Source organism: Trichechus manatus, unplaced genomic scaffold (assembly GCF_000243295.1).
Source record: "Trichechus manatus latirostris isolate Lorelei unplaced genomic scaffold, TriManLat1.0 scaffold00003, whole genome shotgun sequence".
Classification (NCBI taxonomy): Eukaryota; Metazoa; Chordata; class Mammalia; order Sirenia; family Trichechidae; genus Trichechus; species Trichechus manatus.
The window spans coordinates 13,952,750-13,978,063 of NW_004443939.1; the positions used below are offsets into that span (position 1 = coordinate 13,952,750).

The 25,314-nt window shown below is 40.5% G+C and overlaps 1 protein-coding gene and 1 non-coding gene across 2 annotated transcripts in view; both read left to right on the forward strand.

Annotated features, from left to right (window-relative positions):
- IL23R (interleukin 23 receptor) overlaps nt 1–25,314 on the forward strand; it is a 76,308-nt gene that overhangs the window by 17,085 nt on the left and 33,909 nt on the right. Inside the window, exons 5-6 of the mRNA XM_004369035.2 lie at nt 7,714–7,874; nt 13,088–13,233. Of these exons, the coding sequence (XP_004369092.1) occupies nt 7,714–7,874; nt 13,088–13,233 (307 nt within the window). The remainder of the gene's footprint in view (nt 1–7,713; nt 7,875–13,087; nt 13,234–25,314) is intronic.
- Nucleotides 7,033–7,135, forward strand: LOC111820634 (U6 spliceosomal RNA). The gene has a single exon (XR_002824165.1). It is a non-coding gene; the product is annotated as a U6 spliceosomal RNA (small nuclear RNA).

Below are 25,314 nucleotides of genomic sequence, written 5' to 3' on the forward strand. Positions count from 1 at the left end.
ATGTTCCCCGAGACCATGGTCCCTACAGCCTTCTGCCCAGCAATTCAGTCCCTCAGGGAGCTTGAATGTGTCTATAGAGCTTCCATGACCTTTCCTTGTACTAGTTTTGCTGACTTCCCCAGTGCTGTGTACCATCTTACCCTTCACCAAAGTTACCACTTATCTATTGCCTATTTAGTTCCCCCCTCCCACCCCTCACATTCCTCGGAACCAACAAAGATTGTTTCTTTCTGTGTGTAAACTTTTACATGTGACTCCTCTGTATTTTGCTGTGTGCTTGGGTTGTAATAGAAAATAAAATGAACCTCTGCCAATAAGCATCTACCAACTATGGTCCATCTCTCTCAACAGCCTCATGTACATATGCTTATTCTTTATTTTGGAAATACTGATAGGGTCTAGCACAGTGCCTTCTCCTCAATAAATACTGTTGATTTAAAATGAGTGAATGATGACCCTCTGTTCTATTCCATTCAAGTCAATTTAGAAATTATTTATTTAGCATTTAGCGTCTTCTAGGTGGAGTCCCTGGGTAGTGTGAATGCTTAACACATTAAGCTGCTAACCAAAAGCCTTGAGTTTCAAGTTCACTCAGAGTTGCCTTAGAAGAAAGGCCTGGCAATCTACTTCCAAAAAATCAGCCATCGAAAACCCTGTGGAGCACAGTTCTACTCTGACACTCATGTGGTTGCCACGAGTCAGAATCAACCTGATGGCAACTGGTTTATCTTCTAGGCACCATGTTAAACTCTAGAGATTAAAAAACTAGACACTATCCCTGTCTATGATGAGCACATAGATTTTTAGAGTAATACCAACAGTAGAATTTTTGGGCACTGTGGAAAACCAATAGGGTTTTAGTCTCCCTAAAATCAGTTGCCTGCTCTGCCAATTTATAAGGCTGTCTTGTTTTTGCCACATCATATTCTCCACATGCATATTTCTAATAACCAGGAACAATTCTTAGATATTATGATTCCAAATATTTTTAGCACTGTGATATTACGTTTCAGTAATTCTTCTAGGACTCAATATATAGTTCATCTTTGAAAATTCCTTTCTCCACTGATTCTGCACCTGTATCTAGAGATTAATTGTGATGGGAACAAACACAACTTTGTTGGTAGATACTGCTTTACATTCATGACCACTAACCTCACTACAAGAGGAGCCCTGGTGGTGCAGTGGTTAAAGGGCTCAGCTGCTAACTGAAAGGTTGACAGTTTGAACCCACCAGCCCCTCCGTGGGAGAAAGATGTGGCAGTCTGCTTCCATAAAGATCTACTCTGTCCTATAGGGTTGCTACGAGTCGGAATCAACTCAACAGCAATGGGCAAAGTCACTAGAGCTGACCAACAGTCCTACTGTATTTTATTAGGCAAGTCACTCTCCCACTATAGCCAATGATTATTTCATTCTCTCCTCTGATCTCCAACATCTTCTCCTTCTCCTCACTCTCTATGGATGACCTGCTTCCTATTTCACTGAGAAAAGAATAGCAATGAGAAGAGAATGTCCACAAATACCTCCACTTCCCTCATCTACTAACACATTGACATTTGTGCCCATATCCTTGGTCTTCCCTTCTTTGCTATAGATGAACTACTGTCAGATCAACTTTCGCTTATATACTAGATCTTATCCCTCCTGCCTACTCAACATTGCGCCAACAATTTTCCTTTCTTTTGCATCATCACCTTTTCTATCTTTACTGGATCTTTCCCATCAGCAGCGAAACATGCTGTAGATCTGCCCTCTTGAAAATTACAGACCTTCCTTGATCCCTGCCCTACACTACCCTATTTGTCTGCTCTCCTTTGTGGTAAAAATTCAAAAAGGTTGTCTGTACTTTTCTGTTTTTACTTCTTCTCTTCTCATTCTCTCTTCATTCTAGTCTAGTCAAACTTTAGCCCTCACTATTCCTCTGAGGGAAACCCTGGCGGTGCCATGGTTAAGTGCTCGGCTGCTAACCAAATGGTTGGCAGTTTGAATCCACCAACTGCTGCTTGGAAACCCTATGGGGCAGTTCTAACTGTCCTACAGGGTTGATACGAGTCGGAATCAACTTGACGGCAATGGGTCATTATCTTTATCTACACTCTTTACTTAAAAAACCCATTGCCGTCCAATTGATCCCAACTCATAGCGACAGAGTAGAATTGCCCCACAGCATTTCCAAGGCTCTAAATCTTTATGGAAGCAGACTGCCACATCTTTCTCCTACAGAACGGCTGGAGGGTTAGAACAACCAACCTTTTGGTTAGCAGCCAACTGCTTTAACTACTGCACCACCAGGGCTCCTCCATTACCAAAAAGATCTCGCCCAAATTTATGGTATAAAACCCCAAAATGTATATCTCCAGTCCAGACATCTCCCCTGATCTGCAGCCTCCATGTATCTAAGAACTTACTCAACCTTCCCACTTAGAAGTCCCAAAACATCGCAAAACAAACATTTCCAGAACCAAAAACCCAGTTTCCTCTCCCCATCTCAGAAAGTGGCAACTCCATTCTTCACACATTATTCAGGTCAAAATCATTGGAGTCTTCCTAAATTCCTCTCTTTTTTATCATGTTCCTCATCCTATTGATCAACAAAACATATTGGATCTATCTTTAAATATCTGAACTCTTGTCACCATCTACACTACAATCTTGATCCAAGTCACCTGGATTATTTTATTTTATTTTTGTTTATTGTCCTACTTTAAATGAAGTTTACATTTCAAGTTAGTCTCTCATACAAAAATCTCTATATATTGTTATGTGACCCTAATTGCTCTCCCCATACTGTGACAGCACACTCCTCCTTTCCACCCCTGATTCCCAATGTCTATTCAACCAGCTTGTCTTAGTCATCTAGTGCTGCTGTAACAGAAATAACACAAGTGGATGGTTTTAACGAAAAAAGTTTATTTCCTCACAGTCAAAGTAGGCTAAAAGTCCAAATTCAGGGCACCAGCTCCAGGGGAAGGCTTTCTCTCTCTGTCGGCCTTCTTCTCTTCAGTGTTCCCCTGGACTAGGAGCTTCTCTGTGCAGGGACCCTGGTCCAAAGGATGCGCTCTGCTCCTGGCACTGCTTTCTTGATGGTATGAGGTCCCCCTGTCTCACTGCCCATTTCTGTCTTTTATATCTCAAGAGATTGCCTCGGATACAATACAGTTTTGTAGATCAGGTCCTGCCTTACTAACACAACTGTCACCAATCTTCCCTCATTAACATCATAGAGGCAGGTTTACAACATACAGGAAAGCCACACAGTACCAGGAATCATGGCCTAGCCAAACTGATACACACATTTTTGGGGGGACATAATTCAAACCATGACACAGCTCCTAACTCTCTGTGACTTCCCGTCTCACCTCCGGACAGAAGCTGCCGGTTTAGTCTCTTGTATCTACTTGATACACTCCTCATGAGTATCACTTCATGTCCCAGAATCCAGTCCAATCCCTGTCTGAAGACTTGGCCTCGGGAATTATTTGAGTTCTGGGCTGATAGAGAATCCCGGGGCCATGCTTTCCGGGGTCCCTTGAGTCTCATTCAGACCATTAAGTCTGGTCTTCTTACTAGAATTTGAGTTCTGCACCCCACCTTTCTCCTGCTCCATCTGGGACTCTCTGTTGTGTTCCCTGTCAGGATAGTCATTGGTGGTAGCCGGGCACCATCTAGTTCTTCTGGTCTCAGGCTGATGAAGTCTCTGGTTTATGTGGCCGTTTCTGTCTCTTGGGCTAATACTTTCCTTGTGACTTTGGTGTTCTTCTTTCTCCTTTACTCACCTGGATTATTTTAAGAACCTCCTGACTGGTCTTCTAGCCTCCACTTTTGCTCCCCTATGGTCCTTTATTCCAAGTAGCCAAAGTAATTCTTTTCACATGCACCTCAGTTTTATGTCACTTCTCTGCTGAAAACTTCCCTATCCACTCAGATGAAAGCCAAAATCTTTCAATGACCTTAGGCAACCTTATAAGGCCTTCTAAATCTCCCCCTCCCCCAACATATCTGATCTCATCTCTAATCCCTTTCCATCTCCCTCACCCTACTGACTTCCTTGATGTTCTTTGAACAGGCCAAGCAAGCTCCTGCCTCAGGGCCTTTGCACTTGTTTTTCTCATTGCACTTCCTTGAGATAGCCACAGGACTTGCTACTTTACTGCTCTAATTTCACCTTTTTGGATAGGGCTTCCCCAGTTCCCTAAAATAATCACCCCTCCTTCCCTCCAGCACTTCCTAACCCATTTACTCTGCTATATTTTTCTTCTGAGCATTAATCACCACAGAACATTTTATATCGTTATTTGTTTCCACCAGAATGTGTACTCCATGAGGTTGGAGCTTTAACTGTTTCGTCTATTATTGCATCCTCTGTGTTTAAACCAGTGCTTGGAACATCCAAAAAACAAAACTAAACAGTTGCCTTCAAGTTGATTCCAACTCACGGCAACCCCAAGCGTGTCAGAGTAGGCCTGTACTCCATAAGGTTTTCAGTGGCTGATTTTTCAGAAGTAGATCACCAGGACTTTCTTCCAAGGTACCCCTGAGTGGACTCCAACTGCCAACCTTTCAGATAGCAGCCAGTTGTGTTAATCATTTACACGAACCAGGGAATACTACTTGGAACGTATTGTTGTTGCTGGGTGCCATTGGGTCAATGATGACTCATAGCGACCCCTGCAACAGAGTAGAACTGCCCCACAGGGTTTTCTAGGTAACTCATTTTTTGGATAATCTTTACAGAAGCAGGTCACCACGTCGTCCACGGAGCCGAACCTTTCAGTTAGCAGCTGAGTGCTTAACCATTGCATCACCAAGGCTCCTTGCTTGGAACATAGTGGTGTTAAATAAATATTTTTTGAATGAATGATTAAATAAATGGGCGACACTATTCACCTTAAATCAGCAGTGTTTGTTGAAAATTTTTTAACTACAACTAGGGCTAGGTGCAGGCGAAACTTCAAAGAAGTACAAGCCATGTGGACCCTTGAACAAATAATCTGTTATATATTAGAACACATGAAGATATACCCAAACCAAACCTGTTGCCATCGAGTCGATTCTGACTCATAGTGACCCTGTAGGACAGAGTAGAACTACCCCATAGGGTTTCCAAGGAGGGGCTGGTGGATTCGAGCTGCCGATCTTTTGGTTAACAGACTGAGCTCTTAACCACTGCGCCACCAGGGCTCCGTATAATATACAGTTGTATGTAAAAATTGTCCTAAAGTATAGCCAGTCATTATTATTGATTTCTTCATCTAAAATAGTGCTTTGTGGTCTAGGTGCTAATATAAAGGTAGACTTTCAAAGCAGAATCAAACCACCTAGTAACTACGGTTAATGTAGGTTTGAGAACACATTTCCATTTTGACTTGTGGTCTCAACATATATGATGAAAGAATCAGCCACAAACCAATTAAGAACATGCACATATGTGGTTTTCTCTAACTGGAAAATCATGCCCTACTTACTGCTTTCCCTTAGTTGCCATTTTCTTATTTTCACATTTGAATTCTTATTTAGCAGGTGGTTCACATACCTTAGAATAAGTTCTCAGTTTATTTATGTTCCATCTTGTTTCAGAAAGAATATAAGGCAACCATGTAAACGCCTGAATTTAATGGCCTAATTTGACTTTAGATACAAGCAATATAAAGGAAATTTCACTTGCTGAAATATACCCATTTTAGAGGTTTCATCTATATTCTTTAGAGTGTGTTAAAGACGCATGTCATACTTTTAATTCACAATAATGATGGTGTAGGTTAATGAGCCTCTTATTACCTGTAAAGCCAACTGCTGTGGACTTTCTTCTTTCCTTTACTTATGATAACAACAATGTTATTTACCCTGTTTCACAGATGAGTAAACTGAAGCATATAGAGGTTAAGTAGCTTGCTCCAAATCTATCAAGTGGCAGAGTCAGGATTTGAATGCAAATCTGTCTCTGAAAACCCAATCCTGGAGTCCCTGGGTAGTGCAAACAGTTAAAAGCACTCGACTACTAGCTGAAAGGTTGTCGGTTCAAATCCACCCAGAGACGCCTCAGAAGACAGGCCTGGTGATCTGCTTCCAAAAGGTCACTTTCAGACTCGACAGCAACAAACAACATGCTTTGAGTCACCATGGTGTGCTGCCTCTCCTTCTTGCCTTCTCATAGTGTTGACAGGGATCTCACTGCTGGCATGGGGACAGAGATTTGTTGTTAGTTGCTGTCTTGTTGGCTCCAACTCATGGCAAGCTTATGTAAAATAGAATGAAACATTGCATTGGGAATGTTTCACAAGTAAACGAGATACCATTGAGTTGATTCCAACTCATAGTGACCCCATGTATATCACAGTAGAACTCTGCTCCATAGGATTTTCGATGGCTGATTTTTTGGAAGTAGATTGCCAAGCCTTTCTTTCGAGGCACCTCTGGACTCAAATTTCCAACCTATTGGTTAGTAAGTAAGCACGTTAACCGTTGGTACCACCACTGTAACTTAAAACCTGAGGCGAACTAAAGTAGCTGCTGCTGCCTGCATGCTATGTAATTCCCCTTACCACTGCCCCGTTAGCCTTAGAGAGATTCCTTGAACACCAGCTGAGGTTCTGCTGTTCTGGTAGTGGCGATAAATTTGAAAAAAAAAAAAAAAATACAGAAGGGTATCATTCTATAGTATTTTGATTCATAATACATTTATTGCTTGATAGCTGTAAAGTTGGTTCCTCTTTTCCTCTCTGGAGTTCCGTGTCTTAGTAGGAATGTCTCTGGATTCTGGAAGATCTAAGGGGCTGGCAATTTATACACCTAGCTGGGATATCATGGGGCAGTTCTACTCTGTCCTATAGGGTCACTATGAGTCGGAATTGACTCAAGAGCAACAGGAAGAAATTCAAGAGTTGCTGAATGGACCCATAGTAGTAACAGGACCTGGAGTGGAGCCTTACGGATGGAAATGCTAGTGATTTTTAAACTCTTTCTTTCCTATCAAGGCAGTCCTTTGGGACAGAGCACAGTTGATGGCAGTAGAAAAAGAAATTCAAGTCACTGCTTGCCTCAGCAGTACAATATAATTGGAACAGTACAAAGAAGATGGACATGGTCCCTGATCAAGGATGACATGCAAATCTGTGAAGCATTTCCATTTGTTAAAAATAATGGAGGGTGACTGACTTTTCACCATTGTTCAAATTTCAAGGTTATTTTCCTTCTTAATTCACATATCTTTATCAAGGTAGGTTTCACAGTGAATACAATTAACTTAGGAATCTATAAATAATATAATGAACAGATAACATAGGGCTTAGACCACTGTAGTGTTGGTGAAGATAGTGAATATAGTATGGACTGCCAGAAGAGGAAACAAATTAGTCTTAAAGTAAATACAACCGGAATGTTCCTTAGAAGCAAGGATGGTGAGACTTTGTCTTTCTTACTTTGGACACATCATCAGGACAAACCAATAACTAGAGAGGGACATCATGTTTGGCAAAGTGGAGGTTCATGAAAGCAAAAGTGCTTAGGGACTATGAAGGTCATATGTTGGCCCTGGCTAGTCTTGAAATTTGCTTTAAAAAATGTTCAAAATGATATTAATTTCAATTCCTTTTCAGGAAAAGGTTGCATATCCAAAAGCATGCTGAAAAAGGTAGCATCAAAAAAGTCAAATAGTTAATTCAAACCAGACATAACTTGTGATCATTATTATTATTATTATTTTTTTTTTAGTTTAGAGACCAAAGAAGAACAACAATATCTCACTTCAAACTATATTAATATCTCCATTGACTCATTACAAGGCGGCAAGAAGTATGTGGTTTGGGTTCAAGCCGCAAATGTGCTCGGCATGGAGGAGTCAGAACAGCTGCAAATTCACCTGGACGATATAGGTAAAAAATAAAAAACTATATGAATCTCTAATAGCAAACAACTAATTTGTGCTCGTGAAGTTCCCCTAAAGTCTTTGAAGGTCGTAATAAAGAAATAAAAAATTACCCATAATTCTACCACACTTTTGTCTTTGTGAGCCTCCTAGAGACAATTTAGAGAGAAGCATTGCTACCATTTCGATATATATCCTTCCAATCTTATTTCTACATGTATGTATGTTTACAAATTTATTAAGAGCTTTTTACGTACCAAGCGTTGTTCAAGTGCTAGGAAGAATAAGATAAACAAGGTACCTGCCCTAAAATAGCTTGCAATCTACCAGGGAAGACAGAAAGAAACAAGGATTATAAAAAGGTGTAATGGGTCTTACGGAGCCCTGGCGGCGCAGTGGTTAAGAAGAGTTCAGCGCTAACCAAAAGGTCGGCAGTTCAAATCCACAAGCCGCTCCTTGGAAACCCTATGGGGTGGTTCTACTCTGTCCCATAGGGTCACTATGAGTCGGAATCAACTTGACAGCAACAGGTTGGGCTTTTTGTTTGTTTTAACGGGTCTTATATTGTGAGCAGCACAGGGTGCTAAAGGATTATATACCCTATTTTGGAACCTCTGCTTTTGTTTGTTTTTATTTTGAAAAGTTTTGCAAAATACATAGAAAACTGCAGAGAATTATGTAGCCATCTCTATGTTCACTAGCCAGGTTTAACAAATGTTAACATTTTTTTGCTTCAGATATTTTTAGACTCTGACTTTTTTTACTTAAAATGTAATAAACATTTCTATTAATTTAATCTACAATATTATTTTTAATGTTGTCTGAATATATATTAGTTAAACCAATCCCTTATTGTTGGAGATTTAGGCTCTTTTCAGTTTTTCATCCTTATAAACTAAACTGCCATGAATATCCTGGTGGCTAAATTTTTGCATATTTCTTTGTTGTTTCCTTAAGATAAATTCCAAAAAGTGTAATTGCCCTTGAGCCTTTTACAATTACATCCTTGTCCTACAGCCAGAGTTCAGCCAAAGAGCACCAATTACAAATCAACTTGTATTTAGAGATCTTAGCGCTAATTATTCCTGTTGTTGTCATGATAATTATTAAGGATGATTTCAGTAAGATAATATTTATTGAGCACTTTCTTATGTGCTAAATACTTTTACATACATTATCTTATTTAAGCCTCACAACAACCTTATTTTGTCAAAAAGATTATAACATATGCATGAGGAAACTGGGGCTCAATGATATTTAAAAATTTGAGATGGTAGCGATAAGGAGCTTTTAATCCTAATATCCTTGGCTCCTATCCTCAGTCTCTATGGGGGCGGCGTGGGGACCAGATTCCAATGTGTCTGACAACTTTCCTGCTGGTTAATGGTCCAGGGGAGGTGAAGCCTTCTCTTGGGGGGTACCACACAGGTACCCCTTGGGAATTAGTAGGGTCTTCTATTTCAGCTAACCTAGAGTAGGATTTGAGTCCTGGTGGTGCAGTGGTTAAGAGCTTGGCTGCTAACCAAAAAAAAAGGTCGGTAGTTCAAATCTACCAGCTGCTCCTTGGAAACTCTATGGGGCAGTTCTACTCTGTCCTATAAAGTTGCTATGAGTTGGAATCAACCCATGGCAATGGGTTTGTGTTTTTTTTGTTTGTTTGTTTTAGAATAGGATTTAAGTGATGGGTCTAAAAATCTGTCATTATGTTCTGAATATTGGATTTGAAAACAAACACTGCTGACTATGGTGATGAATAATAAGACGTAGAAACATGTCCTTTTCTTAAAATGCATTCCCTTTGATGGATTAATGATGTTAAAGGTTATTAGGAGCCCTGATGTCACAGTGGTTAAGTGATAGGGCTGCTAATCAAAAAAAAAGTCAGCGGTTCAAATCCACCAACTGCTCCTTGGAAACCCTATGGGGCAGTTCTACTCTGTCCTCTAGGTTACCATGTTGGGCATCATTTTGGCAGTGTCCTTTTAGGAACTAAAATTTTGTTCGTGGTAATATTACTATTGTAATTATCGTTATGATCTTAATATCATTGCCTCCACACCTATTGTGTACCAGACATTTAACATACAACATCACGTTTAACTCCGGAAACTACAATACATTGTACCACTGTCTCCATTTTACAGATGCGAGAACTAAAAATACAAGCAACTAAAACTGAAAGAGATAAAATACTTCACTCAAGGTCACATAGCTAGTAAAGAAGAGAGCCAGATTTGAGCCCATACTTGCTGACTCCAAAATCCAGTGTTGGTAACTACTACCCATTCCACTTTCCACAAAGGGAAAATCTCACCTGGCCACAACCTCGAAATCTGACCTTTCATACTGCAAACCAGGGGACCTCTTGTTAAGAATTATTCCTTTCGTTTCCTTTCCTTTCACTTCTTTTCTTTCCTTTTCCTTCCCTCCCCCCTCCCCACTCCCCCACTTCCCTTCCCTTCCTTCTCCTTTGCTTCTCTTCTTTTTTCTCTTCTCTCTCATTATCCCAAAATAGACTGTCAGAAACTCAGGTGGAAAAACACAGGTTGACTGTTCAGGAGGCTCCGGTCAACAAAACCACGAGGTAATTACAGAATGGATGAGTAGTTTTCACTTGAGGCACTTTAGGAATTAGACATAGAAAGTTAAATAAATGAACTGTTCTATAAAACTGAGGACAGAAGACTCTCCTGGGATCCATTTCCACATAATAGCTGGAGGATCGGGCTTTAATTACATTAGGAAGTCAGCGCTGGAAGAGGAGGTGGAGTTCCTAGTGCAGTAACACTGTACCAGGATGACGTGTGAGGAATGCTGGAAACTTCTTTTGAAGAGAAATAAATTTCCATACAGAAAGTGCAATGTCTTCTGCTGTTGTTTTGAACATTAATTCTCCCTGTTGTATAAATGTGGATAAATATGTGTTGTTGAAAAGATACCAAAACAACTATAATCCGGTTCTTTATTTCAGTACAAGTGTGAACTAAAAATATCACATCTATGATGGATTTGACAGATTTTTTTTTAAATGTAAGATCTAGTAGAAATGCTTGAAACCTAAGAAATAAGTACAAAAATTCAACATCTGAGTTTTGTGTAACAAAGTGCAGATTCAACTGCATATTATATGACTGACATTTTTTATTTACAAAAATATGAGCTCATTCAAAACTAAAGGCCCAGCTCTCTACTGAGTTGACCTGCTCTGTGCTAAGACCCTATCTTAAACCTGCCTTATTGTGCTAGCTGCATTTCTCATTGGACTAAACAGGTTTTTGTTTCCTCCCCAGAATATTTCTTTCTGCAAGAGAAGGAGTGTGCTGCTATCCCAGTGGTTAGGCCAAACTCAGAAGTGGGAGAGGTGGTTGTTGTTGTTAGGTCTGTGAGTTGATTTCAACTCCTAGTAACCTCATATGACAGAGTAGAACCACCCCAAAGGGTTTTCCAGGCTGTAATCTTTACGGGAGCAGATCGCTAGGTCTTTCTCCCACAGAGCTACGAAGCCAAGCACTTAACGGTTGTGACACCAGGGCTTCTTGGGAGAGGTAAAAATGGTGGTAGTTTATCAACCTGAGCGTGTATAAGTGGTCCTTGAAGTTCTGGAGACCCATTTCCCTGGCTCTAGAATTCTCTAAGTGCTGTTTTTTATTACAAGATGCTTACATTAGCAAAAGGAGATCAGCTACGGGATTCAGATAATTGAAGTTTAGTATAGTAAACTCTTCGATTAATTCTGCTACTACTGCTGTCTTGTGTAAAGTTTTGTCCCAAGATTTTATTGTAGGACTATGCTACTAGAGGAACCTTGTTGGTGCAGTGGTGAAGAGCTCAGCTGCTAACCAAAAAGTTGGCAGTTCAAATCCATCAGCTGCTCCTTGGAAACCCTTTGGGGGCAGTTCTACTCTGTCCTATAGGGTCCCTATGAGTGGGAATCAACTCAACAGCAATGGGTTCTTTGGTGCTACTAGACAGCAAACCTTTCTTTTTTTGTATTTTTCCATAAGTCACCTACCTGTACACATAATTTTAAATAATAGCAGTCATTGCTAATAAAACAACAATCTTCCCAAAGCATACTTTATAAACTTAGAATGAATGAAAAGAAAACTAATTAATAGACAATACTAAGCTGTAACAACGGTCCCTAAAAACATACACATAGCTTCTTAGTTCTTTGTTAAATAATACATCCAGCAACGTTATAGATTTTCATTGTTTCTTCATATATCTGGTAGAAATGGAAAGTGCCAATGATTCTGTTCTGATCAGAGAGAACAACCTTACAAGACTTTTTATACAGTTTAGAAATATAGAGATGCCAATTATACCCTTATTCCTAGTACAACAAAACAACAAATAAGGTAACAAGTCAGAATTTCAGTTACGTTTTGAAGGTTGTTATCATACAACATGACAATTTGTAGAGTCTTATGAGACCAGCTTTGTTCAAATTGTACTTTCAACGACAGATTCATTTTAATGGAGAACAAACAAAGTTAGCTAATGGTGTAAGTATTCATATGTGTTTCCATATTACACAAGAAAACAAGAATAATATTATTGTGAAAGTTCTCAAAATAACATTTTATCAAATCAGATTCTCTGAACTAAATTTAGAATGGAAACCAACATCTCTCCCTCCACAGACGCAGGGAAGAGAAGACATCTTCTTTAACTCTTTTTTTTTTAGATTCTTTTGTTAATAAAGCGTAGGCTGTGGAATTTCATTAGTTAGGATTATTGGGGGTAGGTGACGGGAACAAGACTATTGGAATTCAGTTTAAAAATATGGAGAATGGGCTGAATAGAATTTTACTTAATAGCTGTAGTGTTCTCTTACATCAAAACATACAAATAAACAAACCCATTGCCATCTAGTCAATTCCGACTCATAGCGACCCTATAGGACAGAGTAGAAATGCCCCATAGGGTTTCCAAGGCTGTAAATCTTTATGGAAGCAGACTGCCACATCTTTCTCCCACTGAGCGGCTGTGGGTTTGAACCGCCAACCTTTTGGTTAGCAGCCGAGTGCTTTAACCACTATGGCACCAGGGCTTCTTTCTCCTACATAATAGATATGAAAATAAGAAACAATTCATCAGCTCTAAATTAGATGAGATTTTTTAAAATATACTTGGAGTATTTTACATGTTTTTAATCTGGTTTCTTCCTGGACAAGTTTTAAACCGCTGGTTGGTTTGTTTGTTTTTGCCCCCTAGTGATACCTTCTGCATCCATCATTTCCAGGGCTGAAAATATAAATACCACCGTGCCCAAGACGATAATTCATTGGAATAGTCAAACGACCATTGAAAAGGTTTCCTGTGAAATGAGATACAAGGTTGCAACGAACGAGACTTGGAATGTAAGCTAAACATTCATTATTCCATCGCATATGAGCAAGTGATCTAAAAGGAAAGGCAACCAACTGCCTGTAGTCACAGTGGACTTATAATGATACACTTTACATGTTTTTAATCTGATTGTTTACGTGATATTCAAGCAATTCTAGTTTTAATAATGATTGCCGCATGCTTCCAAACAAAGAGCTATTTCTTGAAGCAGTCCTCTTGCCTTTTGAAAATTGCTAAATAGACAAAGTGCAACTAAGAGGGAGCCATCTATTTGTTGTTAGTTGCCACTGAGTCAGTTCGGACTCATGGCGATCCCATGTGCGTGCAGAGTAGAACTGAACCATAAGGGTTTTCAAGACTGTGACCTTTAGGAAGCAGATGGCCCAGCCTATCTTCCAAGGTGCCTCTGAGTGGATTCAAACAGCTAAACTTTCAGCTAGTACTCAAGCGCTGAACCCGTTTGCACCACCCAGGGACTCCATCAATTTAGCTTCTTGTAATTCAGCGTCTCTTAGGGTGAAACTTACGTCCATGATCATGGAAATAAAATTTAAGTAATCTATGCTGAAATCTAACAGTTTTCTAGGGAGATAAAAATTATTCAAAAAAGAGAATTTAAATGTATGGATGTCTCATTTTAAATGAAAAATTTTGCAATTCAAATTGGAAGAGTTATTACTAGTGTAGATGCCAGGCTTGGATGAACATAAGGTAAAAAGTGAATCATGTGTAGACGAACCCACTAACCATCCTTAAATACCAACTGTTTGAGTTATCAAGTGTCTTAGGAGAGATACAAGTACAAGGTTCATTAATAACATCAAATCACGTAACAAGGCCTATGAATAACGTGATAAAAACTCACTAATGTGAACCATGGGGGGACACTAGTCCGACTCAGGAGAAAGTTCCACTTTTGGTGTATTTTAAAAGAAATGTCATCTTATTATTTTCAAGTACAATAAACTACCATTTGGGCAAAATAATTAAGGAATGATGTTTCTGGCTTTGCTTAAGTAAGAGTTATGTATCATGTGTAGATTACCAGTTTTCAGGGAGTTAAAATAAAATGACATATATTTAACACTAAAAAATATACTGAACATAATTTAATTTTCCTCAGTGATTAGTGTGACTCCAAACCTTCTACTCCTTCAGCTTCAACATTGTGAACATCAGATGTTGCTGTAGAGTAATGTATCTGAGTCAACTTGAGGAGTCCCCATGAGGTGCAAACAATTAAGAGCCTGGCTGCTAACTGAAAGGTTGGATGTTAGAGTCTGCTCAGAGGTGCCTCAGAAGAAAGGCCTGGTGATCTGCTTCTGAAAAATCAGCCATGGAAACCCTATGGAGCATAGCTCTACTCTGACACACATGAGGTCGCCGTGAATCAGAATCAACTTGTCAGCAACTTTTTTAAATGTTGTTTGAAGAGCATCAGGAAGATGGGGGATAAAACTACATGGATTTCATGACATACCCTAAATATTACTCTTTAAAAATAAATTCCTGATGTGAACTTGTTTATTTGTTTGCTTAAATCATAGACGTGAACTTGATAGTTGTTTGGATTACACTTAGGTGGAAGTCCATGTTCTGCATCATTTGACCAACGACCAAGGGCAGGTCCTGCTGGAGCTCCTTGACTAAGTAATTATGGCATCAGTGTGTATAGCAACCCCACACTTAAAACCGGGGACATACAGGAAGAAACACAACAAAACTCCACAGTCACTCTCTTTACATATATGGAATTTAGGTAAATTTCAGAACAACCCTAGTCAAATTCTAGAATATTGAATTTTGAGTTAATGGAGTTTTACTCTATAAGACAGTTGAGGCTCTTTGTGTGGTATCATGGTCATTGAGCAATACTGAGAATAGTAAACTCCTCATATGGCATAAGTACTACCAGTCGCCAGTTGTCATTCAGTCGGCTCTGACTCATGGCAATGCCATGTATGTCAGAGTAGAACTGTGCTCCATAGGGCTTTCAGTGACTGATTTTTTGGAAGAGGTCTCTAAGCCTTTCTTCCAATGCACCTCTGGGTGGACTAGAACTTCCAACATTTTGGTTGGCAGCTGAGTATGTTAACTATTTGTGCCACCTAGGGACTCCTTTGCCGTAAAGTAACTCATTGTTGTCAAGTCAATTCTGACTCATAGCAACCCTATAGGACAGAGTAGAACTGCCCCATACGGTTTCCAAGATGGTAAATGTTTATAAAAGCAGACTGCCACTTCTTTCTCCTGCAGAGAGGCTGGTGGGTTCGAACCACTGACTTTTTGGTTAGCAGCCAACCACTGTAACCACTGCACCACCAGGATTCCTTTGACACAAGTACAATGGAAAACCAAACCCATTGCCATTGAGTCAATTCCAACTCATGTGACCCTATAGGACAGGGTAGAATTGCCCCACAGGGTTTCCAAGGAGCAACGGTGGATTCGAAATGCTGACCTTTTGGTTAGCAACCAAGCTCTTAACCGCTGTGCAACCAGCGCTCCTTGACATAAGCAGGAGGAGGTAATAGGCTAGAATAATGTTTAGGAAGTAGAAAGGAATTATATTGCCAGTGCATTTGAGTGGGTTTTCAGAAACCTGCTGTTCTCCTGTTGAAACGCTTGTTCTCTGCTCCCCCTGGTGGTGCTACATGTGCCAGATTGAGACTTGGTAATTTAGAGGGAAATCTGAGTTTATTTTTCAAGGCTTTCTCTTTATCGGGGAGCCCTGGTTGCACAGTGGTGAGGAACTTGGATGCCCATCAAAGGGTTGGCTGTTTGAATCCACCAACTCTCCTTGGGAACCCTATGGGGGCAGTTCTGTTCTGTCCTTTAGGGTCGCTGTGAGTTGAAATTGATGGTAATGTGTTTGGTTTGATGATTTTTCTCTTTATCAGAAGAAGGCAGACAAAGGAGCTAAAAGAATATTTGTTATCTCATCTAATCTTCATAACAATCTTTGTGATAGTATTAACTCCGTTGTATAAATGAGAAAATAGAGCTCACAAGATGTTGAGTTTCCAAGAAGCGGCTGGCGGATTCAAACTGCCGACCTTTTGGTTAGCAGCTGAGCTCTTAGCCACCGCACCACCAGGGCTCTTAGACCACTTTATGCACCCAATAAATATTTGGGTGAAAAGTGAAAGAACAGATGGAGTAAGTGTTTAATCCAAAACCTGTACCCTGGCCCATCTACCACGTGCCCTCCCAATAAAGCCACTAACACAGGAGGTGTGTTACCATTCATATCCAGATGACCCAAGTCAAGTCAGTAATAGCCGGAATGAAGCTTTGTTTTACGTTTGCTACCATCAGTTTCGCTGGATCATGCATTAAGCGTCGCCTTTGTCAGATACTGCTCGAGGGTAGTCCTTTACTTCAAAGAAGGAGGTGGCTACCTGCAAGAAAGTCTGGTGGCTAAGAGCACAGGTTCTGGAGTTCACTGTCTGCCTCTGCCATTTTCTGGTTGTGTAACCTTGGGCAAGTTCCTTAACTTTTCTGTGCCTCATCACACCTATATGTAAATGGCAATAAGGAAAGCACCTACCTCATATGATCTGTGTGTGTGTGGTGGTGGGGGTACAGGGGAATTAAATAATGTAAAACAGTTAGCCTAATGCCTGGAATAGAAGAATTGACCTACTAATTGCCATTGAGCCGATTCTAACTCATGGTGACCTCATGTATGTCAGAGTAGAACTATGTTCCATCAGGTTTTCAATGACAGGTTTTTTAGAAGTAGATCACCAGGCCTTTCTTCAGAGGTGCCTCTGGATGGATTTGAACCTCCAACCTTTCAGTCAGCAGCCGAGCGCATTAACTATTTGCATCACCTAGGGACTCCAGAGGTTAAGATAAAGCGTAACACTAAGTCCCAGTAAATGATAGCCGTTAGTGTTACTCTTTATCTTAACCTCTGGAGTCCCTAGGTGATGCAAATAGTTTATGCGCTCGGCTGCTGACTGAAAGGTTGGAGGTTCAAATCCATCCAGAGGCACCTTGGAAGAAAGCCCTGGTGATCTATTTCTGAAATATCAGCCATCGAGAACCTGATGGAACACAGTTCTACTCTGACAAATGTGGGATTGCAATGAGTCGGAGTCAATTTGATGGCAGCTAGTACAGTATAGTATAGCATAGCACAGCATAGAATAGCATAGTATTAATGCAGGACTGGGCAACCTTTTGCTTGGTTATAGGTAAAGTTGCAATGAGTTGGAGTTGACTCAAGGGCAACTGGTACCGGTACCTTAACCTGTAGGAGAACTACACAGCAGGGGTAGTGGTGCAAAGGAACCCTGCCTGAAAATCAAAATTGGCAGACTGAGGGTGTCTTTCAGCCTCTTTAGCTAAACTGCATACAGACTGTGAGATATATAAGAGAACCAGAATATTTGTCTACTGAGAAATGGTTCCAAGGTCCAAAGCTATGGATTTTGTCCTTGGAGATTAAACTTGTTGTTGTTAGGTGCTGTCAAGTCAGTTCCGACTCATAGAGACCCTACGTACAACAGACCGAAACACTGCCCAGTCCTGTAACACCCTCACAGTCATTGCTACGTTTGAGCCCATTGTTGCAGCCGCTGTGTCTCCCTCTTTTTCACTGACCCTCTACTTCAGCAAGCATGATGTCCTTCTCCAGGGACTGGTCCCTCCTGATAACATGTCCAAAGTATGTGAGATGAAGTCTCACCATCCTCGCTTCCAAGGAGCACTCTGGCTGTACTTCTTCCAAGACAGACTTGTTTGTTCTTCTGGCAGTCCATGGTATATTCAATATTCTTCACTGACACCATAATTCAAATGCATCAATTCTTCTTCAGCCTTCTTTATTCATTGTCTAGCTTTTGCGTGCATATGAGGCAATTGAAAACACCATGACTTGGATCAGGCACACCTTAGTCCTCAAAGTGACATCTTTGCTTTTTAACACTTTAAAGAGGGCTTTTGCAGCAGATTTGCCCAATACAATATGTTGTTTAATTTCTTGACTACTGCTTCTATGGGCGTTGATTATTGCTCCGAGTAAAATGAAATCCTTGACAACTTCAATCTTTTCTTCATTTATCATAATGTTGCTTATTGGTCCAGTTATGAGGATTTTTGTTTTCTTGAAGTTGAGGTGTAATCAATACTGAAGGCTGTAGTCTGTGATTTTCATCAGTAAGTGCTTCCAGTCCTCTTTGCTTTCAGCAAGCAAGGTTGTGTCATCTGCATATCGCAGGTTGTTAATGAGTCTTTCTCCAATCCTGATTTCATCTTCTTCTTCTTATAGTCCAGCTTCTTGGATTATTTGCTCAGCATACAGATTGAGTAAGCACAGTGAAAGGATACAACCCTGACACACACCTTTAGAGTAAATTTACTCCTTTGGAAACATTTACAAACATCTCATTTGCTTCAACCCATTCTTCAATTCTCCAGCAGTGTAACTGGGACCAGGATGGAACATGTAAAGAATTAATAATGGCTCAGGGATAGCAAAAGAAAAACAAGCATCTCAGAGAAAAACCAGCTACTACTTAATCTGGGCTGTACAATATGACTCGCCCCCAAAGTTGGTCTGTCTAGTCTAGCTTGTGCTTTTCTTCTATGCGGTGGATATCATCTTAGCAATCACAACAAGGAGCTTCCACCTATATATCTGCCTTCCTAGACTGTAGGCTCAAGAGAGAGACTGTAGGCTCAATTCTTACAGAGAGAGAAGATCCTTTTTTGTTTAAACCATGTCTTCTAAATTCTAATTATGTCTAAGAACACTTTTCCTACACAGATGATTGACACCAGGAGTACCCACACTCTTCAAGGGAAATTACATGGTTGTGCACATACACACAGACACACAAGTGGGTTTTACCCTGAGGCGTCAACCAAAACCAAACTAAACCCATTGCTGTTGAGTCGATTCTGACTCATGGTGACCCTCTGTGTGTTATAGAGTAGAACTGCTCCTTAGGGTTTCTTGATTGTAATCTTAACACAAGCAGATCAGCAGGCCGTTCTTCCATGGTGCCCCTGAGTGGGTTTGAACTGCCAACCTTTAGGTTAATAGTCCAGCACAAACTGTTTGTACCACTTAAGAACCTGGAGCCTCAACAGGACCACAATATCAGAAAACAACACAGTGAGCATCCCTTATAAGAAATACATGTGTTGTAGCAGTGAGGTCATCTTACTACGTTGCCAAAAAGCATTTTATAAATTCCATAGCTAAACAAAGCCATCCCAAAATCTATTACTTAGCTGGCAATCATGCTGGACTCCATTCTAAGCAGCAAAATTTTAGTAGCTCTTCTTTCTACCCATAAAATACAGAAGTTTTAGTACTTAAAATCCTCTGCTAGATTTTTCATTACATTGTTGAAGTGTTTATCAGCTATCTACTGATACAACCATATATAACAAAGCACAAAAACTCTGTGACATACAACAATAAACATTTATTTCTCACTGTCAGTGGGGTTTAGCTGATACATGTTGGGCTTAGCTGAGATCAGACATGTTTTTGCAGTTCAGCTGGCTCACTCATATGTCTGAAGATGGGCTATTGTTTGCATGTTTTCTTCCTCTTCCAGGAACAAATGGGCCTGGGCATGTCCTTCTTATGGTGAAGGCAGCAAGCAAGAGCGCTCATGCCCAATCCCTCCAGTGCCTTTCAAGGCTCTATTTGCATGACTGATGACCAACATTCCACTGGCCCAAAGCAAACCACGCAGCCAAGCCCAGAGTTAGTGGGAGGGTACTCAAAGCTAAATGGTAAAGACAAGGACAGAGCAGGAAAAAGAAAAAAAATACCTACTCCTCACTTATCAACTATCTTGTAATCCAACATTTCGTGTTTATGACAATAGTAAAAAATCTACTATCCGGCTATTTTGCACATTAACGAAGTACATCCGGCGGTAACGAACACCAAGGTGCAAGGCAAGAGTAACACTGGCTGTGATGGTTAAGGTTATATGTCAGCTTGGCTGGGCCATGATTCTCAGTGGTTTGCAAGTTATGTAATGATGTAATTTGGCAGTTATATAATGATGTAATTTGGCAGTTACGTAGTGATGTAGTCATCTTCCATTTTGTGATATGACGTGATCATCGTCTATTTTCGCATGATGCCAATTTTCACATAATGACTTGGTCTTTGGAACCTAACCATGTCAGTGAGTGAGAAGTGGGTGTAGTCAGTGGCCATGGAGTCACTGCCAATTCATAATAACCCCATGTGTGTCAGAGTTGAACTTTCCTCCATAGAGTTTTCAATGGATAATTTTTCAGAAGTGGATTGCCAGGCCTTTCCTCTGAGAGGCCTCTGGGTGGACTGAAACCACCAACCTTTCAGTTAGCAGATGAGTGTGTTAAACATTAAACACAGGTCTCCTGCAGGAAAAAGAACTGGGCCATTACTGCAATCTACTTCAAAATGTAACCTAGATTCTTTCCAATGGGAGGAAACCAATTCTTTCAAAGACACCATTATGTTCATGAACAACAAAAGCCAAGAACCGTGGCAGCTTCATCCTACTCTAACATTCAGTACTATTGGAAAGTGTCTTCTCTTGTTTTTTGTTTTTCTTTTTTAAATTCAGGAATCTCTTAGTTCTCTACCCATATTTCTGACTGCCCTTTCCTAGGGAAATCCTCTTCTTTGCCAACTCCTTGAACATGAACATTCTCTTCGCACCTGCTGTCTCTCTCTCCTCACTCCACAGATTCTCTCACCCACTGCTGAGACCTCAGCTATGGTGGTAGGCTGCTGCCTGGAGCCCTCACAGCTCTCCCTGAACCACACACGCCTTTCTAGCTACTCAATTATCTTCCTTGGCTGTTTCTCTGGCACTCCAACTTGTGTTAAAAACTGAACTCACAATCCCCAGGAGCAATCCTTACCCACTTCTGAGTACCCTATCTCAGGAACAGCAGCATCCTACCATGTAAATATCTCTATATGACGGCAGTGATGGTTCGGGGTAGAATGCTCACCTTCCATGTGGAAGACCTGGGTTCGATTCCAGGCCAATCTACCTCAAGCGCAGCCACCACCCGTCTGTCAGTGGAGGCTTACATGTTGCTGCAGTGCTAAACAGGTTTCAGCAGAGCTTCCAGACTAAGATAGACTAGGAAGAAAGAGCTGGTGATTTACTTCTAAAAATCATTCAGTGAAAACCCTGGGGATCACAACAGTCCGATTCCGCTGTGCATAGTGTCACTGTGAGTCAGAGCTGGCTCAACTGCAGCAACAGCAACAACGTTATAGAGTTTGGCACATTGTGGATACTTACTTGTGTACATGTCTATTTCCTCATCCTTTAACATGAGCTCCTGGAGGGTAGGGCTGTTCCATAATCATATTTTTTAACCACCATTGATTTTTATAGTGTCTCGTTAATGTAGGAGGGAGCCCTGGTAGCGCAGTGGTTAAGCGCTCGATTGCTAACCGAAAGGTTTGTGGTTTGAACCCACCAGCCACTCCTTGGGAGAAAGATGTGGCATTCTGCTTCCGTAAAGATTTACAGCCTAAGAAACCCTATGAGGCAGTTCTACTCTGTCCTACAGGGTTGCTATGAGTCAGAATTGACTTGACAGCAGTGGATGGGTAAATGTAGGTAATATTTTGAAATACTATCTATTATTATTGTTATTTGCCTTTAATAGTGCACAACAGCAGTGATAGTATAACCAGGAAATCTAGGCTGAAAGTTCAAGTAAATAAATTAATATGGGGACCGTGGTCTCAGGGGACATCTGGCGCAATTGGCATAACACAATTTATAAAGAACATGTTCTGCATCCTACTTTGGTGAGTAGCTTCTGGGGCCTTTAAAGCTTGTGAGCAGCCATCTAAGATACTCCACTGGTCCCACCCTGTCTGGAGCAAGGGAGAATGAAGAAAACCAAAGACACAAGGGAAAGATTAGTCCAAATGACTAATGGACCACAACTACCATAACCTCCACCAGACTGAGTCCAGCACAACTAGATGGTTCCCAGCTGGCACCACTGACTGTTCTGATAGGGATCACAACAGAGGGTCCTGGACAGAGCTGGAGAAAAATGTAGAACAAAATTCTAATGAACAAAAAAAGGCCAGATTTACTGGTCTGACAAATATTGGAGTATGGCCCCGGACACCCTTTCAACTCAGTACTGAAGTCACTTCAGAGGCTCACCTTTCAGCCAAAGAATAGACAGACCTATAATACAAACAATAACACATGTAGTTCAACCGTTATACGAGACTAGGTGGGCACACCAGCCTAGGGGCAAGGGCAAGAAGGCAGGAGGGGACAGGAAAGCTGGACGAATGGAAATGTGGAATCCCAGGCTGAGAAGGGGAGAGTGTTGACAGTACGCGGAGTTAGCAACCTATGTCACAAAACAATATGTGTATTAATTGTTTAATGAGAAACTAATTTTCTTTGTAAACTTTCACCTAAACCACAATCAAAAAAAAAAAAAAAAAGATTAGTAATTACTCATTTCTCCAATTAAGCTAGACCAGGGGCTTGGCAACCATTTTCTTAAAGGGCCAAATAGTAAACATTTTAGATTTTGCAGGCCATAGGTCTCTCTCAGCTACTCAGCTCTGTGTTTGTACTGTGAAATGAGCCATAGACAGTAAGTAAATGAATGAGTGTGACTGTGTTCCAATAAAATTTATTTTTCGGCACTGAAATTTGAATTTCATATAAATTCTATGAGTCATGAAATATTATTATTTTCTTTCAACCATTTAAAAATGTGAAAACTATACAGGCCATAGTTTGCAGACCTCTGAGCTAGACTGTGAAGCATCCATCCTTTATAGGGAAGGATTGATAGAACATCAGACAGATACGATCAAATCTTTGCCTTTTGTGTTTCAAAAGTCTCAATAGTAGTTTAAGACAAAAGATTTAGAAGAACATATGATTAGTCACAACTAAGCCTCCTAGTCACCACTCCCCTTCTGTCCCTTGCCAAACGTTAGATAGATTGTTGTCAGTTGCTGTCAAGTTGACTCTGGCTCATGGGGACTTACGTATAACAGAATGAAACGTTGCTCAGGCCTGCGCCATCTTCATGATTGTTTGAGTCTATAGTTATGGCTATGGTGTCAATCTATTTCATTGAGGGTTTCCCTCTACTTTACCAACCATGATTTTCTTTTCTAATGATTGGTCTTCCCTGATGACATGTACAAAGTACGTAAGACAAAATCTACCTGGACCAAAAGAGGAGGAGTGTGGGGAGGAGTACCAAAAGAGTTTAGATGCTGGTGGGTTACTGAGAAGGGCCCCTTCACCCTGGGTCATGCCCCAGGTTGGGAGTAGGGGGAAGCAGGGATTATAGAACTCCCTTGATAGGCTGGAGGTTTTCATTCCCTCCACCTAAGGATACTCCCCAGAGCTTAGATGCAACCCTAAGAAAAGAGGTACCTCAAACGAACAGAGATGTTTCCATACTCCCTCTTCTTCAGAATTGAGGCTTTAAATAGAAATTAACTGCTATAAAAAATAGTTCTCTTTCTTGAACTGTTGAAATCATATAGGCATTCAATGAGGGCTTGATGGGACACCCAAGGTTGAAACATTTGAAGTCTCCCTCTCCCTCACCCAAACAATTAGCAAGCACAGAAAGGGGTCTGGAGAGCTACTTTAAGGCAAGCAACTTGTCTCCTCGTGAATTTTCATCATTTTTAAAAAAATTTTTTTACAAAACTTGATTCAGGTTCTGCCCTTGTCATGGCCATCTTTTGTTTAGAGACTTTTTCCCCTAATGGCTACAGCCTCATTTGTTGTTGATGTTGTTAGATGCCGTCAAGTCAGTTCTGACTCATAACAATCCTATGTACGACAGAACGAAACACTACCTGGTCCTATGCCATCCTCACAATCGTTGCTATGCTTGAGCCCACTGTTGCAGACACTGTGTCAGTCTATCTTGTTGAGGGTCTTCCTCTTTTTTGCTGACTCTCTATTTTACCAAGCATAATATCCTTCTCCAGGGACTGGTCCCTCCTGATAACATGTTCAAAGTACATGAGATGAAGTCTCACCATCCTCGCTTCCAAGGAGCATCTTGGCTATACTTCATCCAAGACAGATTTGTTCTTTCTTCTGGCATTCCACGGTATATTAAATATTCTTTTCCAACACCATAATTCAAAGGCATCAATTCTTCTTCAGTCTTTCTTGTTCATTGTTCAGCTTTCTCATGCATATGAGGTGGTTGAAAATATCATGACTTGGGTCATATGCACCTTAGTCCTCAAAGTGACATCTTTGCTTTTTAACACTTTAAAGAGTTCTTTTGCAGCAGATTTGCCCAATGCAATGTGTCATTTGATGTCTTGACTGCTGCTTCCATGAGTGTTGACTGTGGATCCAGATAAAATGAAATCCTTGCAACTTCAATATTTTCTCCATTTATGATGATATTGTTTATTGGTCCAGTTGTGAGGATTTTTGTTTTCTTTAAAACTCCTCATTACTAACCATTAATCATTAACCATAGGAAATGTACTTTTTCATTGGCTTCCTTCAGTGACTCCTGCATTTTCCTTTCTGCTTGGTAGCCAACACTAGGAAAGAACTCTGGTGGATGGCTGATGGGATCAGGGTGTCACTGAGTAGTTTAGTTTGATTGAATTCATTTGTCACCTAACTGTCCCAGTGTTGACCTATGATGCTGGTTGTGCTAGTAACTATTACAGTGGAAGTAATGGACATGAGTTATATTTTACAAAGGAAATACCTATTTTAAAAATTTACTACAAGTAAATAACTGTGTCCAGTTAGTGGATTTTGCTGATGAAATGCCTCCAAATATATTTCACCCTTAAAAACAATGAAAACACATGTAGGTTTTGCTTGTCTCACTACAGAAACTTCACTCATGGAAATGAAGCATATTCAATGGTCTAGCTCTCTCAGTGCTCATTTTTTCCTCCAAAGGTATCATCTTGAGGTTTTTTTGTGCTTGCAAAGTCCTAAGCAGTCACCTGCTTTGCCTTACTGTAGAAACAACTCTGTTAACAGTTTTGTAAAATTCTTTCTATTTTGAAATTCTGGCTGTACTTGAGGGCTTATCTGTAAACATACTGCCAAGAG